This window comes from Macrosteles quadrilineatus, unplaced genomic scaffold (genome assembly GCF_028750875.1).
Source record: "Macrosteles quadrilineatus isolate MER2022 unplaced genomic scaffold, UCM_ALF_1.0 Scaffold_5__1_contigs__length_97177068, whole genome shotgun sequence".
Classification (NCBI taxonomy): Eukaryota; Metazoa; Arthropoda; class Insecta; order Hemiptera; family Cicadellidae; genus Macrosteles; species Macrosteles quadrilineatus.
Window position 1 is genome coordinate 34,395,561 of NW_026542598.1, and position 16,978 is coordinate 34,412,538.

At 31.8% G+C, this 16,978-nt stretch overlaps 1 protein-coding gene across 1 annotated transcript; it reads left to right on the forward strand.

Annotated features, from left to right (window-relative positions):
- Window positions 1-4,399: 4,399 nt before the first annotated feature.
- On the forward strand, window positions 4,400-7,051 carry LOC128995513 (cAMP-dependent protein kinase catalytic subunit beta-like). The gene is made up of 2 exons (XM_054420531.1): window positions 4,400-5,645; window positions 6,896-7,051. The coding sequence occupies exon 1, from the start codon at window positions 4,400-4,402 to the stop codon at window positions 5,537-5,539; it is 1,140 nt and encodes a 379-aa protein (XP_054276506.1). The 3' UTR covers window positions 5,540-5,645; window positions 6,896-7,051.
- Window positions 7,052-16,978: the final 9,927 nt, after the last annotated feature.

The following is a 16,978-nucleotide window of genomic DNA, read 5'->3' on the forward strand; positions in this document are numbered from 1 at the left end:
CTTTTACCCATTTCAGTAGTCCAGAAATGTGCTCTTTGACGTCCAGAAAACGCATGTGATTATGATGACGTAGAGGTATTTTTTTTTTAGAAAATGAATAGATTTTGCTTTACTGTTTTTAGCTAGAAACATGGTTTTGGCTTCCTTAAAATGATAATTTATATCTGACATGCAAAATAAAACTGCATGCAACATGTTCAATGCACATAGAGTTTTAACTTCTTAATTTCTGAGTGGCATATTTAAATGTTACAAATAGGCCTATCAGTTTAAGCAAATATTTTGTTAGTATTAACTTTCTGTTGTTACTAAATAGTTATCGCTATACATATTTTATAGCAGTTTTCGGTGGAACTAATGTTACATTTTATAAAAATATATCAACTGGCTTTGCCAAGAATTTATATTTTAATAAAAAAAATGCCATGACCTGTCTATTTAAGGGCTGTCTATTTAGCTTTAAAATAAACGGATAAAACTACATTGCAAAAAACGCTTCTGCTGTTGGGAATTTACTGAAAATTTTTTATAGTTTTGTTTCAGCTACATCACCCAAAATGATTACATTAATGTAATCATTCTTATAAAATGTGTTTAAAAAAGTCTTTTCAAGAGGTTCAACTATTTCAATTTATTATCAAACGATTCAATTTTTTCTACTAATTGTAAATTTAACTGTATGACATTTGATAAAAGTAAATAATAAATACTGTACTATATTTGTGCTTAGAATTGTTTATACAATGAAAAAGTTTCTAAAAAGTTTCACTGAAGGATTATATCATGAATGTTTCTCATCAAACTTTTTAACACCTACAAAGAATGTTGGTTTGATATTTTTTCAATCCTTTTTTAATGAAATTGTTAATGTTAAATTTTAACCCCCCTCAGCATGATTAAATATTAACTTTATTAAAAAATTTAGTGCAATATTTAAACGCAAATAATTTTAAATTTATTTCCGTTTAAATATTGCACTTTAACTACAAGGGTTGAGTTATATAAAATTATTCTTTTTCGTCATACTGCAGCAAAAGCAGCCGTTTTTAATGCATGCGTTGTGGGTTTTTTACTCTCTAGGGAGTAAAAATCAGCTGTTGTAAATTTTGATTGTGGCAATCGTATCGATCAAAATTATTTATCGATTGATTTATTAGGTAAGGTTTTATCCTATTGTTGTCGATTGCTCGACATATCGATGGTATATTAACACAATCGTAATAGACGAAATAATTGAATCACTTACTATACAGCTGATTATTTAAATCAGCAGAATTGAAAACAAGCTGGACGTCGTTTTGAGAGGTTATCTTCACATAAAAATTACTGTATTTCGTTTTCTAGCTTTGTTTTTGTTAATAATTAATGATGCAATATGGCGGAAAATATAGTTCACCACACGGGCAAAAAGTGACTTTTTAACCATCGCTCGTTTTCCGACCTCATAAAAAAACTAAAAAAAAGTTTTTTAAAAATTTGACCTCTGGCCAAAAAGAGTCCCTTTAGCTCCTAACTATGAAATATTGCTATAGCACGCTTGCATTTTTGTTCTGTGATTTTATCTAGTTATAATTAGCTGTATTAAGATATATTTATTCCTGTTATTTCTTAAGCTTACGTAGGTTAGTGTAGAAATTGAACTTATACTATTGTCATGATTTTTTAATTTTAAATGTTATTTACAGGGTATACAATTATCGGAACAGATAATAAATTTCACCAGGATGAAATTTCATGTAAATGAAATAACTTCTATATTTGTAAATGTTTAATCGTAAAAAGTGTTACCTTAATTATTGATAAGAACAATTTTATGATAAACTTACAAAACACAGATATTGCTACAGATTTTTTTTAGCTATAACTTTTCTTTTTTACCACAGTTAAGTTAGTTGATGATTGCTGAGGATCTTAGATGATATGACCCTCGATAACAAGCCACCCTTGATAACAAGTGTCACTTTAAAATCCCCTACAATTTATTTTACCCTAATCGGCCTAATCACAAACCTCGACAAGAAGTCGACCTTGATATGAAGTCTTTAATAATCCCTATGGAGAGTCTTGTTATCTAGGTTTTACTGTACTTATTAGGCTATACTGATGATTTTTTCACACCCATTTCCCAAACTAGTTATGATTTTACATCTAATGAAGTTTAAAACCATACAATTTTGTGTAAATCTGAAAACATTGTATATAATAGAATTTTAATCCACCTGTGTTTATAAAGTAGCATGCATTAACGAAATGTCCTATACTAAGTATATTTATATATAAAGAGCATACACAATCATATTCTCTTACAAATCTAGGTATTTTAGGCCTGGTAATGCGTATGACTTTGTCCTCTAAGGCCCGTGGTTCAAATCCCACCATTCTCCGGTGGTTTCTGATATTGCAAGCCTGTTTGTGAAGACTATTGAAGCTGTATGTCCTTTTGTAAATCATATATTAGAGGTTTATTTAACGTCATACATTTTATATCATATATTTCATACATATCATATATACATCAAGTGAGCTGTCATTTAAATAAAGATTCCACTCACAGATAGGTAAGGTACAGAGGAAACTTGGTTATAGGATGACAGTGCACTTTCAGCTCTATTTTTTGTGCCGGAAATATACTTGTTACGAACAAGGAAGAGCCTGACACCGAGCACTGTGCAGAAATTCCTATCGCACAGAGCTCAGGGTCTTCCTCCACTGTGAGCGTTGTATTACATGAGGGTGAGGGGGAGGGGTTAGACTCTGCCCTAGACACCAGCACTAGTGCTAGACACCACTTTAGTGTACCATTGAATCTTTCCTCTGTACCTTACTTCTCCGTGTTCCACTATTTCTAATAACGTGGATTTAACGTCCTTTAATCACATCTGTTTGAATGTTGATGCCTAATTAATGTCGTGCCTGTAACCATAATGTAAGATATATTTTGTGATTCAATTTTATAAATGCATTGTTTCAAATAAAACTATGAACTACTAATATTGTTATTAATCTTGTGACCTTTTTTGGGTCTTGTTTATTACCAGTGTATAATAGACCTGTCTTAAGGTGAACCTAGAAAATGGATAAAGAAAGGAAGCAAAGATACAATGCTGGAATCCTCAGGATATAAAAAAAAAAAAAAAAAAAACGCTTTAGACAATATGTGTCAAAATGTTTTACGTGCAAAGTCTTTTATGAAGGTGTTATCAATTTTATAATGGCAGTAACTTAATGTTTTATGAAAAAATATGCATGGCTATAATTTATCTGTCTTTAAAAAAAAAAAGTAATTAAATTTAATTATGGAATAAACCAAAGCATGTATATTTGTAACACTGTAGTTAGTAAAATTACTAATCATATATTAATACAAACTAGTTATAATTTTTTTCATATTAGAACCAGCAAACTTAAAACTTATCTATTTCAATTTTAGCGTATTTCCCTTAAAGGGAAAAGTATTATTGTAGGTAATACCTAGATCCTGGAACAACTTTCCTTTTTTTTGAGGTCCCCAGAGGCCTAAAACACCACATGTTCAAATTCATATAAATATGTATGTCAGTTAGCACAATAATCTAAGGAAAAATAATTTGATTTTTACCAAATTTGGTCCAAACGAGTAAACCTACATTTATTTGAACGATTTCATTAACCAGAATGATCAGACTATGGGCATGGGGATGGGGTAAAAATTGGTTTTTCATATTTTTTATCCATAAATCCCCCTTGAAATTTATTTTCCATCTTAAATAATTGATTGAATTGAATTTCCAAAAATTGTATTGACCTTAAAAAACCAAATAATTTAGTACATTGAATGGTAGTTGTATCCAAATGCTTAGGAAGGGAATAAAAAAAACTTTAAATTTTAAATTCTCTTGTTATTCTTATTGAAATTAAGTAAATTTATTTTTTCCATACTATATTATAAAAATTTCACTTAAAAACACACCTCATACAATATACATTCCTTGGAAATTCTAAGGACTCATTTAATCTAATGTTGTTTAAATAGGGAATAAATCTGATAGTGTTGAGCAAATATTTTAGTGAAAATTTGATCAGTCACTTAGAAATTCTTTTAGTGTGCAGGTTTGCTACGGCAGGGAGTATTATGGTAATAATTACTGAACTGTAGCTCATTGTTCTAGTAGCCTTGATAATTTTTGTTTATTAAGAATGTAATCTATGACCCAATTTTAGTTTGAATGCAGATGATTGTGCCTACAAAATATTTATATTCAGTCCCATGTGGTGTTTTATTTCTTGTTCTAACCTAAAAATTTATTTTGACAAGTTGATTATTTTGGTGTGAATAGTTACAATGGGCAAGTTAAATTTAATCAATTACTAAGATGAAAAAACAAACTTAAATTTAAGTTTATATTTTAACACCCAACATATGGAAACGGCAATTTTTTCCTCGTTCTCTGCGGATTCTCCTAACAACTCAAGCATAGATTTTTCTGCAGATCGAAGACTAGCTATGTTCGGACCATTGGATATAAAAAACGATAAAGAGTTTCTAAAGAAGGCAGTCACCTATTACAAAAAAAGATCCTCGACTCCTTTCCCATATAGACTGAACCTGAACAACTTCGAGCCCCTCTACTTTCTCGGGCAGGGTGCCTTTGGAAAAGTTATTTTGGTGAAATACAAAGTATTCACTAAGTCATACTACGCAATGAAAATTGTAAATAAGAAAGCTCTCGTGGAAAAAAATATCATTGAATTTGCCTTGAATGAGAAGCGTATCTTACAGGGTCTCAACCATCCTTTCTGTATCCGCTTGGAATATTTCACATCTGACCCATCAAACTTATACTACCTCTTACCCTATATAGCAGGAGGTGATCTTTTCGGACTTCTTCAAAAGCAGAAGCGTTTCGACGAACGCTTATCCAGATTTTACATTGCCCAAATAGTTTTAGCTTTGGAATACTTACATTGTTGTCACACAATCCATAGAGATCTCAAACCCGAAAACATGATTTTGGATCACTTTGGATACATAAGAATTGCTGATTTCGGTTTCGCTAAAGAGCTAAAGGGGAAATTAAGGGCGTACACTTTTTGTGGGACTCCAGACTATATTGCCCCTGAAGTTATATTAGGTAATCCGTATTCCAATGCTGTTGATTGGTGGGCTCTCGGAGTAATGGCTTTTGAAATGGTCAGAGGAAGATCCCCATTTACTGATGAAGACCACTTGAAGACCTATAAGAGGATCGTCGCGGTGGATTATGGCATGCCGTCAGACTTTACCCCTGAACTAGCAGATCTTGTGTCTCGTTTCTTACAGAGTGATGTGACAAAGAGGTTGGGAAATCTGCGGCTCGGAATCGCAGAAATCAAAGAACACAAGTGGTTTGAGAAAATTGATTGGCTCAAACTCTTCAATAGAAGAGTGGTTCCTCCCTATATACCACCCGTCCAAGTAAATCTTGAGAAAGGAATATTTCCTCACTTGAAAAAAATCACCAAACCTTTTTCTATAGTAGAGGTTCCATCAAATGTCGATAAGCTGTTTGAAGACTTTTAATTGCTTAGTAAACTGCTAAACTATCTTAAAGTCTAATGATTTTGATTTCAAGAAGAGAAGTGCGAATCTACTTCTCTAAAATGTTTTTAAGTAAGAAGATTGTAAGGTCAGTACTTAGACTAAGTATTAAAATCTACTTTGTACCACAGTATTTACAATTAGTACAATTTGTGTAGGTTTAAGAATAAAATATGTTAATTTGTCCAACCTTTTCAGAATCCAACACCTTTCTTTATCTAGATTTCACATTTATGAATGTACCCTACATATAATGCTTTAAAACTTGTGTGGTTTATAGTCAATGGTTTTACTTATGTTATTCATTGTGACCCTTGGTTGGAATATATAATTGGTAAAATATAAGAATATCTTATCCAGCAACCACAGTTGCTGGTATGACAACTAGTTTCGTTCCTTAATTATAACATCGTCAGGTCATTGTATGCAACCACATCATCAATGTATTAATACATTGTGGTATGTCAAATGATCTTTTAGAACACTGCCAGAATCATAATAGTAAAAACTAGTCATGTTGATTAAATTATTAAATGAATAAAAAGTGATAAAACTGGATATCACTGTAAAGGCTGGCCAGCACTGTCACTGACTAATATAAATGATCAGACTTCCTTCCAGTCAAATATTATATTTGATACATATATTGACAAGCTACAAATCAAAGAAGTACCAAATAAGAAGAACATAACAAACTGAAATACAGGTTGTCCTGGAGAGATGAAGATGAAGACACTTCATGATTCAGTCAGTTTTATTTAGTCAGTGACAGTGATAAGACAGTGCTGGCCAGCCTTTACAGTTTTAACCAGTTTTATCACTTTTTATTCAATTTTAGTAATTTGATCAACATGACTAGTTTTTACTATAGTAATTCTAACAGTGTTCTAAAGAATCTTTTGACATACCACAATGTATTAAACATTGATGATGTGGTTGCATACAATGACCTGATGTTCTAAGGAACGAAACTAGTTGTCATACCAGCAACTGTGGCTGGATAAGGTAATTCTTCTATTTTATCGGTTTTACTTAGTGAAGCAAAATGATTGCAAGAAACCTTTTAACATTTTGATACATTTTGGAGGTAATGATTTGAGGGTTATTTCAATTTAGCTAATCAAATGGTCCTTACTTCTCTTTGCTGTAAAGACAATTAATGTCGGTAGTTACTTCAAACTTGTAACAATTTAAGCTTAAATTAAATTACTAAAACTTGTGTAGGTGGCTCTCACAAAAAGCTTACATTGCTTGAGATGAGACAAATATTTAAAGTAGACCAACTCACTTTTATGATGTGGGGATGCAAATAATAGCGATATGCCTGCATTTTTACAGACTAGATGATCAGATGTTTCCTTTCGTCTGGAATGAGCAAGTAGTCCAATGACCAAAATAGCTAATGGGGTTAAAAAAGCTACACACTTTTCTTACAATGAAACAGGCGACATTCACAGCATCAGACGAGAACTAATAAGTACATCAGTACTACTATTCAGCTACAAGCTATATAAAAAAAGAATGTTTAAACATCTAAAAAACACATTAAGTAGTTTTTTTTTTAGAAATCATTTAGTGTTGACTTATTATCAAGAAACCAATACACCACCGGCCACAAGCTTGGTTTCTATCTGAGATTCGCAAAACAATTCTTAACACAAATGTTTGAACAAAGCCAAAGCCAGACTTCAAAGCTGAAGTTTCTATGTAGAACAATGCAATGTCGGACTGAAGCATTCCATAACTCGGCCGGCGGAATTTTTAATCTTATCGCATGGATCTTAAATATGGGCACAATTGGCGAACTGTTATTAGAAAAGTTTTTTGTTTTGTGTATATTGCCAAAATTCCCAAATAATATTTTGAATTTTCCAAATAGGGAGTAAGACCTTAGGTATCAAGGTAGGTAAGACCTAGACTTGGGACCGATTTAAATTTTTGCTTTGAATCCTCCAGAGGCCAAAACTTCATTCAAATTTATATAAGTTAGTATTTGCAGGTATGTGTGTGTGAGATGGTTAGCACGATAACTCGAGTAAAGGTCATATGATTTTGAGGAAATTTGGTACAAACGAGTAAATTAAAAAATTTGGACTAAATTCAGCTTAAGCATGGACTAGGGACAAGGTTTTATGGGGTAAAAATGAGTGTTTCGTATTTTTTTCCATAAATCATAATATTTTGCAATATTTCCCCAAACAATTTTTTGGAGCCTAATAATAGGTACGGTATACAAATAACTGGTATATTGAAGTATATTTTGTGAGTATGGGCGCCTACAGAATTTAGATCAGGGGGGTTCAAAAGATAACAAAAATCCGTGGGGGGGCCTCTGGATATCTTTTGAAAATACGATTTTTTAAAATAAATTTTTGTCAGGACTAATGTAATGTACTTTTATCAATTATCAATTATTTAAGATGGGGACGCCACTATGTGCGTATTTTAACCCAATATGAGTGAAGGATGAGTGACGCGATCTTGTAGTCTTGCTAGTGACTAAGGCCGACATGTTCCTTAGACATAGCTGTTAATTAATAGCCCATACAGCTAATGGCAACTAAGGTACCTACAGTTTATTGTGGAATCCGAACCACATTTTTTCCTCGTAATTAACGAATTGGTCTAATTATTAGGATAGCACTGCGGATAGTCGTAGTACTCACTAGTGCGGACATTTAATCCCCACCAGGGAGCATTGCATCCACAGTGCATTCCCATTATTATCCACAATTCGTGATGTCTAATTAATAAATGTAATCAGAGATAATACTATCTATCACATTTGTTTCCTAATTTGTTCAGCCAGGGGGTTTGCAAGTGCACCCCCTTGCACCCTCCTGTGGGCATGTATTGTGAGCTAAAAAGTTGGGGAGAAAATTAAAAAAAAACTTATTCTCATGGAGAAAAAGTATACTGTTTCCCTATACGGTAATTATGGATATATTTTTATTAGGTTTGGTAAATTTATTTATTTTATACTAAGCTCATTTAACAAACAAAAAAAGAAAAATACTTTACCTGTAGCAGCCAACCTAAGGGTTTTTTACACCTTAAAACTAGTTATTTAAATAGGAAATAAGTCTGACAAGCTAAGGAAAATAATTGGGCAAATGGAAATTCGAGTCTGCAGGCTTGCTGTGGCGGGTGGATTCATTTGCTTGCTTTATTAGTTATATATTCTACAAGTGTCAAGCAACCGTTTATTAGTAATTCAAAACTAAATTGATTTTAGACTTGGTGAAACAGCCTCAATTAAAACGACAAAACGCATTTCGAATATGCTCGACATAATATAGGCTAGTTAAATAAAATTATCTTCAGAAAAGGAAAATAAATCTAAACCTTCTAATCTAACCTTATCTTTCTTTTGAAAGCGAAACGTTACGGCGCAAAGACATTCACCCAGCTGATCAGCAATCAGCTGATATGATGTCACATCAAAACGCGCTGCGCCTATTGGCCGCGTTCAACAATGCACAGCGTCCAATCATACAGCGCGGTTTATTTTCAAGTCGGGGTTTGTAAAAACAGTTTCGTGTGCTTGAGTGTTTTGGTGAAAGTGTTAGCCTAATCAAATTAATTCAGTGTTGTGTTAGGTAATTGTCAACCTATATCATTATTCAAGGTGAGTTAAATATAATATAAGAGAATTATGTGTAGTCTTTATACACTCATGTTTCATTAAAATCTAGGTTAAAATAAGCAGCACTGCTTCATTGTCAATGTAATGGAATATTAAGCTGACCCTATACAAAATTATCTGAACATTAACTAACTAAATGCTATTATTTTAGCTCTTTGAACTTCTTGTTTGTAATGTTTATAATATAAATATCTCATTAATTTTGAGAATCCTCTAATGTAGCAAAATGTTAAATTACGTTTATTTTATTGCATTATTTAAAGTAGCCGTTATATTTTATTATGTTTTGAAATTTTGATGTTTCCAATATCTATATTTATTTTCAAAGGCAACAAATCAATCAAAACTGTATGTAAACTATCTACATTTGTTTTTTGGTCTGATGGGTCGGAAGTTTATTACAGCTATGTAAATGTAATAAATTTACCTATTGTACTGTAAACTTTAGAATAACTATACCACACAATGATATAATCGTCAAAAGCCATTAATTAAAATTAAAATAAAATAAAACTAGCATTACGGTCCGATCAAAATTGGATCTGTATTAGCTGGTATCTCTTAAGTTTTATATGTTTTGTACAGATTTAAAGGGATACAAAACTTACCACAAATCAATTTTACTCTATCTCTCTGTCAGTCTTTTAGAGAATTTCACCTATGCTCCTACCGCATAAGCGAAAACGATAAGCTATAGTAAATAGTTTTTTTATTAAGCTATTACACCAAGAAGACTTCTCATCCCATTGTTAATTTTGAAGCTCGTTTTTCGTGTCTAGTTCATGTACGGTGACACTGGGCGCTAGTGTCGACGAAATTGAGTTTTTATTTTTTTAGGGTTAGTTTCTTGATTTGTGCTTTACTGTTTGGTCATATAACTAGTGGACAATTTATTGTTTATGATTAGATCGTTTGATTTGGAAACGAGGTTTTAAATGACTGAAATAGCAAGAGACAAATAGTAAACAAAACACGATCTCTACAGTGCACCGGACAGAACTAACATTAATTTTCTTCAGCTGTCCCATAAGGATGAGAACCTTCATTATAACAGTTGCCATACACATGATAATTTTAAAACAATTACAACAACGAGTGAATAATTTCAAAGCAGCCCAAGAAATACATTAGGCTTATAAGGAAATAAAAGAACCCACGGCGCTATGACAGCAATTTAGCTACTTGCAGGTAAGGCAGGTGGTATCGGGCGCCTGGCAGCCTGGCAGGTGGTATTGTAACATGGAACTGTGAAACATCGGCAGAGCATATTAACTGTGTAAGTATTGTATTATATAGTACATTAGCCTATAGCAAATGTTGAGGTAGTTCTGAGTCTGGTTTTGGCTATTAAGTATTTTTTAATTCCCTGAAAAACAGATTAAAATATTAATGTTGGTTTCAGTTAGATTTCAATAGGGGAGTATGCTTGGTAAAACCCACGGCTAATGAAAAAGAGGTTGCCTAACGCTCTTATTACGTCACCCACCCAGACGGTACTGCTTTTAATTCAAACAGCTGACACCTGTCAAATGTTGTTATTATTGTTTGTGTTGTGCAAGTTCTGTGCGTTGTAAACTTTTGTTGTTTAATTTGATACTTTTAGTCAAATAAAGTGATTCTCGTGGGTGATGTTTTAACACAGTGCGTATCAATAGACAGATAAAACTCGCGAGTTGCTCGTGGTGACAGGTTTAAACTCTTTGATCAAAGATACCCTTGGACGAAGAACTATGTAAACAATCGCCCACTGTTGCAAACGAGTAAGTAAATAACTTAATCCTTGTAATTCGGTTATTAGTTTGAAACAGTTTACTGTTGATTACAAACGATTGTTTAGTTCGATATATCCATCGATATTTTCATTCGGTTGTTTTTGACACCAGATACGGAAGTCAAAGAGATTTTAAAACTGAACTGTTCAATAGTCCTAGAGATGAGGGATCCTTAGCTAGGTGTATTGTGTAATGTATGTCTAGTCCATCTGTTGACATTTTTCAGTACTGTATAGCCTTGGGTAAGACCATAGACAAAAAGAATGAAATATATACTGTCAGCCGTGCTGCGGTTACCATGGTTACAATAGGTTCCGGCGCACACCGCTGTTGTTTACGTAGCGCGTACGCTGTAACTAACGTGGCGCTCCCAGTGGTGTGCGCCAGAACCTATGGTAAACGCAGCACAGCTGACGGTCTATATTTAATTCTTTTTGTCTATGGTAAGACCAAGGCCATGACCAATTTACTTTTACGATGACCCTAGCAGTCAACAAATTCGTTCACATACCATTTGATAACTAGTATCAAAATAGTGTTTTGAGTAAAAGTATTTTGAGTAATTTCGGTCCAATTTTGTTGAATTTGTAGGGCTGGATAAACTTGAATGCGTTTGCGAACCAGAACTAGAAAGAATGGGAACAACATTTGGGTGGGTTTTGAAGTTTTTCAAAAATTTGCGTTTCAAATTTATATTTTAAACATGAAATGTCCGATTTTAATTGCAACCATCGCGTAGAGCTAAATCACGATTTTTGTACATTGAAGCGTTTTTGCACAATCAAAATGCTACGAAGAAAAAAAATTTCCAATGTAATTGTTAAATGGAGAAAAGGTAGGCCAGAACCAGAACAGGTTTTTTAAGATCCATTTCTGTTCTTTACGGGTTTTTATGGGAAAATAACATGTACAAGTTACCTACAGTACTTTTTGAACCGTAATTTTTACAGCAATGAGGGTTGCACTATGAGAATTAATAAGAATTAAAAGGACCTCACATAGGTACTAATTTCAATCAAAACCAACTTTTTCCCGAAAATCTGACACTGAATTTTTTCTTAATTTGTGTGTACTTAATGTATATTATAGATTAAACCTTCGTCTATTATCCAATAGCCAATGATAACACATAAACAAATTATTGATTGTGTTTAACTGCATAGGAAATTAAACTCTAAATTGAATTCATTTCACAAACGTTTTTCATTACAAATATTTACACGCTGTATCAGTTTTAGATTTACATAAGAGAACATGGCCCGCTGGTGCAGTTTGTAGTCCTGCCGCTGGTTGCGCGACAGTCGCTCGGGCTCACCAGTAGTGAGGGTGCACGACTGGGGTAGCTAATATTTTCTTCGATGGGCTAATTTCGGCAACTGTCACGTCGCTTAAGGGGAGTCGCTACTCAAATTAGTGAAAAATCTTCAAAAATTCAAAAAACAAATTTTGTTCCTAAATTATTTTATATATCTTTTAACATCATAAAAACCACCCAAAATCATTTTTACATACATGTACCTAGGAGAAAAAAAATAAAACAAACTGTTTTACGGTGCGACAAAGACAAGTAGGCTAATGTAACCAAAGGCTTATAAAAAGGTATGTGCATATGTTATTCACAACTTAGCCCTAAATAAATTGTAGTTTATAGCTTTTTGCATTCTTATTTGTTTGTTACCATGGCATTTAAAAAAAAAAACATTACCAAATATGGTTTTTTTTTAACATATGCTAATTATTTTGTATAGTAAAACACATCTGCCGGAAAACATCTGTTTCCCGAAAGTTGTGTTTTTCTACGTTTCAGCCTAAAAACTTTTATATTCCAAAAAAACTACTTGAGCTACAGTTCTGAAATTTTGTACACACCTTTTGCATATATAAACCTAAAAGAACACGTATTTTGAATCCATTTGGTAAATTTGTTTTTTATATATAAATTAACAAAAAATTTTAAAAATTTAAAAATATTCTTAAAATTTGCTGTTATTTAAAAAATAGTAAATGTTTCTGTAATAAAATAAAAATACGTAATATTAAAGAAAATTTAATGCTGAACAAAAGTATACCATTTCCATTTGTGTAAGGTTTATGGTTTTCTTTAAATATAAATTTTAAAAATATTCCGAAAAAACAATAAAACTTACTTTTAGGGCACATAAAAAAATATTTTTTATTAAAATTTTTTGTTTTTTTTTTTGTTTTAGGTCTATCTTAGGTATAAAAGCCTGATACAAAATAAAAATTAGTTAAAATAACAATTTTAGCGATTTCAGTAGCGACTCCCCTTAATAGGATCCATAGTTATATATCGATGATGATACCACGGCTCGCTAAAAGCGGATTTTGGGCAGTCGTGGTGGCGAGCCACTGTTAGGTTCTTCTTGAGTATTTCCATAATCGTTGAGTCGAATCTTTTAAAGTCATCAGAAATTATGACTGTTAATACTTAGCAAATGCTCGAATTCGAGCAACAGGGACACTAGTAACTTATAATTACGGTAGCCTAATAATTACTGAGACTCATTTACTAAGTCAAATATTGCACTGAACTGAGACTGTATATAATATCTAAACCCAAATATAAATCTAAACATAGATTTTTATCGAGGTTTATTTTTTACGTTTACATATTTGTTTAAGCCCGATGTTTATACATTTTTGCTCAACAAATCAATTGAACCCACGATTTGTTTTGCTACAAAGTCAGTCAGTTGTTTATCGGCAATTCGGGCCAAATTGGTTGTAAACAGCTGGTTTTATGGCATGTAAAGAAAGTAACAACCTTCTTCGTTGAGATTAAAAAATAAATCTCCAGAATGAAGCCGCTTTAGGTCGCTATCTTTGCTTTACTTACGATAATATTTTGTACAGCGTTTAATTAAATAGCCGAGATCTGATAAGTTTTAAAACGAAACACTCCCCTTCAGGGAATAGTAACATCCCCTCCTCCCCTCTACCACGCTCTCTCACCAACTGTGATTTCAGTTTTGTTGTTTTCTTTCCTATCTCGTGTTCTGGAAATTTGTAAACAAGAAAAATATGTTTGAGATTTGGTTCCCACTTTATGCCGTTGTGTTGTGTTGTATCTAAAAATAATGTTTTGAAACTGTTAATGATGAAAACATATTATTAGTGAAAAAAATTAGGTTTAATACTTATCTGAAATTATTGCTAACCAAATTAGGTTTATGGTTGTTTAAAATGGTTACGAGGTTGAATTGCTTTGATTTTAATTTAAGAAATAGGTTTGTTGCGAATGGACTGTTTCCAGATGAGTGTTTAAATTAATTAATGGATCGCATGTTTTATTTACATTTGCAAAATTACAGTTTTTCTTTTGATTGATTGTTATAGTTGCCCTTGGATAGTGATGCTTTCATTAAAATTTTGATGAATTTGTTAGTTCTATGTTTTTTTGAGTTTATTTAAAGTCTACCCCCTTTATATGAATCATTCTCGCGTTTTAACAAGGTTAGAGAGTTCATATACATTATTAAAAAAACACACATTTTTATAAGCCATTTTCCCGGTTTTTAAAGTTTTTGTCAACAATACATACAAGTGTAGGAAATGTGATGTTTATTTATTTAAACAATTAACAATAGCTTAAGTTATATAACCCAAAACACCTATAATGACAAATAATAAATACTCAATAGAATAATAATACATAAAAGTATACAAATTAAAAGCGTACACATACAACGAACAATATACAAACTATATTGTACTATACTGGTACAAACTATACTGGTTTTATGTTTGATAGTTAAATGGAGTGATTACAAGTTAATATATATAATATGGACAAACTCTTTGTGAATAAACTTTATTCACAGCTACAAAACTAAAGAGAAAAATTACATAACGAAACCAAGCATTTTGCTTTAACAATTGTGGGTACAATTGTTAATCTGCTTTATAGTGTCAGAAAAAATTTCCATTTAATTATTGTGGATATTTAATAAATACAATCTTGTAATAAGTGAAACACTGTAAAATTGAATAGTATTAAAATGAGGAACAAAAAATAATATTTAAATCTTAAAAATATTACAAGAAATATTGTAAACAATCTTATTCAACAGAGACACACTATCTTTTGCGTTAACCTATTAGAAATAAAAAGGTAAAAAAACATAGGTACATCATTTTAAATTTTAAACCTAGACTTATCATATCGTTCAAACAACATCCACATTCAGAATTTTACTCATATAGCTGGTCTCTTGGTATTAATTTGGTGATGGTTTGAATCTAGATATTCTAACCGTTTCAAATCAATAAAAATACAAACATATTTAATTTTAATCTAATTTAATAATGATAATTATGCTCGACTCAAAGAGACTTGGTTGGGTTTTAAATGTTAAAGTTTGAGCCAGCTAGTTAAAATACATTTAATTACCAATTTAAATGGCCACAAACTAATTATACAATCAAAAGTAAGATGGCGGAGCACGGTGCAATAGGAACTAGAGAAACATTAGGCAAATGATTTAAGCCTGTTTAAGTTAACGTTGAAACTGAGTTAGGAATTAACCTCAAATGTTACATTAATGTTGTGTGTAAATATTAGTATGTTCCAAAGTGAGGTATTCGCCGTTTACAAAAACAAATTCAACCCTATGTTGTATAGAATTGTTATATTCAATTAGTCTAAGTTAGAGGTGGTTATTACAAAAAAATACTTTCTTAACGATTTTACATATAAGGGAGAGGGTATTAGAAGTTAGAAATAGTAAATCCAAATATTATTGTATGGTAAAAATACATTATTTGTGTCATTAAAAATATTTTAATGTAGTTTTCCTAGATTTTTCCGCATACTTTGAGAATCTAATTTGAACAGTTTATTTCACACAGTTGTTAAAAATGTAAGGATAAATTTTTTATGCACAGAAAACACTTACAAAACATAGCTTTTTAATAATGATAATTAAGAGGCTGTAGTAAAATTGGTGAACGTATTAATTACGTCAACGGGCTGGTTGAATCTGAATCTGTAAAACAGTAAATTATTCTGGTAGTGTCAAGAATAAAAAATTATTTGACTATACTATAAACTTTAATAGATATCACATTCTTAAAGTTGTATCTAGTTTTAGAAAACGAAAATGATTGCATTTGAATTGAGCCATAATAGAATTGGCTTAGGGAAGGGTGCGCCACAACGAGTCAAAAATTAAGTTTTATTTATTTTATAATTTCATATTGGACGTACCCTTATCCGAGTAGTTTTTAACAATATTTTTAAACATTGCACACATTTTCCTGGTTTTAAAGGAATTCTTCAAATGCAAATCGTGTTTGATTTTTTTAAACCCCTGCAAGTCTCTCATTGTGGTCGATAAACAATCACCTAAATCATCACGAAAAGATTAATAATTAGTAATCATTGATTTACACATATGCTATATAATAATTAATGAACAAACAGTATAATTATTTTCTGCTGTTTAATGACGATTAATCACACAAAGGTTTGGATATGGACTATGTAAATGATTACACAGCCTCTATGATCTAATTAGTGCAAGATGAAAATTTGTATGCCTGTCTCGTATTTTTTGAAACCAAACCGATGTTCCGTCTGTCTTTTTGCTTGCAAAAAACCTAAGAAAATTAATTATGTCTATTGAAAATAACACTCGTAAATACATTCTGGTTATCTTGGCAATTGTTATTGGCAAACCTGTTTGTAGGGTCGGTAATGCTCGAGTAATTTATTTTTTATTTTTAGGTTAGTTTACTGACCTTAAAACTACAAAAAAATATACCAACTTATGTATTTGTAAAGTACTTCTTATTTTCTGGCGGAATCAAATAGGCTAACTCCTTTACCCCTTCCAAAGAGAATAAAATCAATCAATATCAATTATTTAATATGGGGACGCCACTATGTGCGTATTATAACCAAAATATGAGTGAAGGTTGAGTAGTAGTGCGATCTTGTAGTCTTGTTAGTGACTAAGGCCGACATGTTCCTTTGCTTAGACG

Excerpts from the sequence above, each read along its gene's own strand:
- LOC128995513 (XM_054420531.1), top strand. The coding sequence starts at position 4,400 with ATGGAAACGGCAATTTTTTCCTCGTTCTCTGCGGATTCTCCTAACAAC.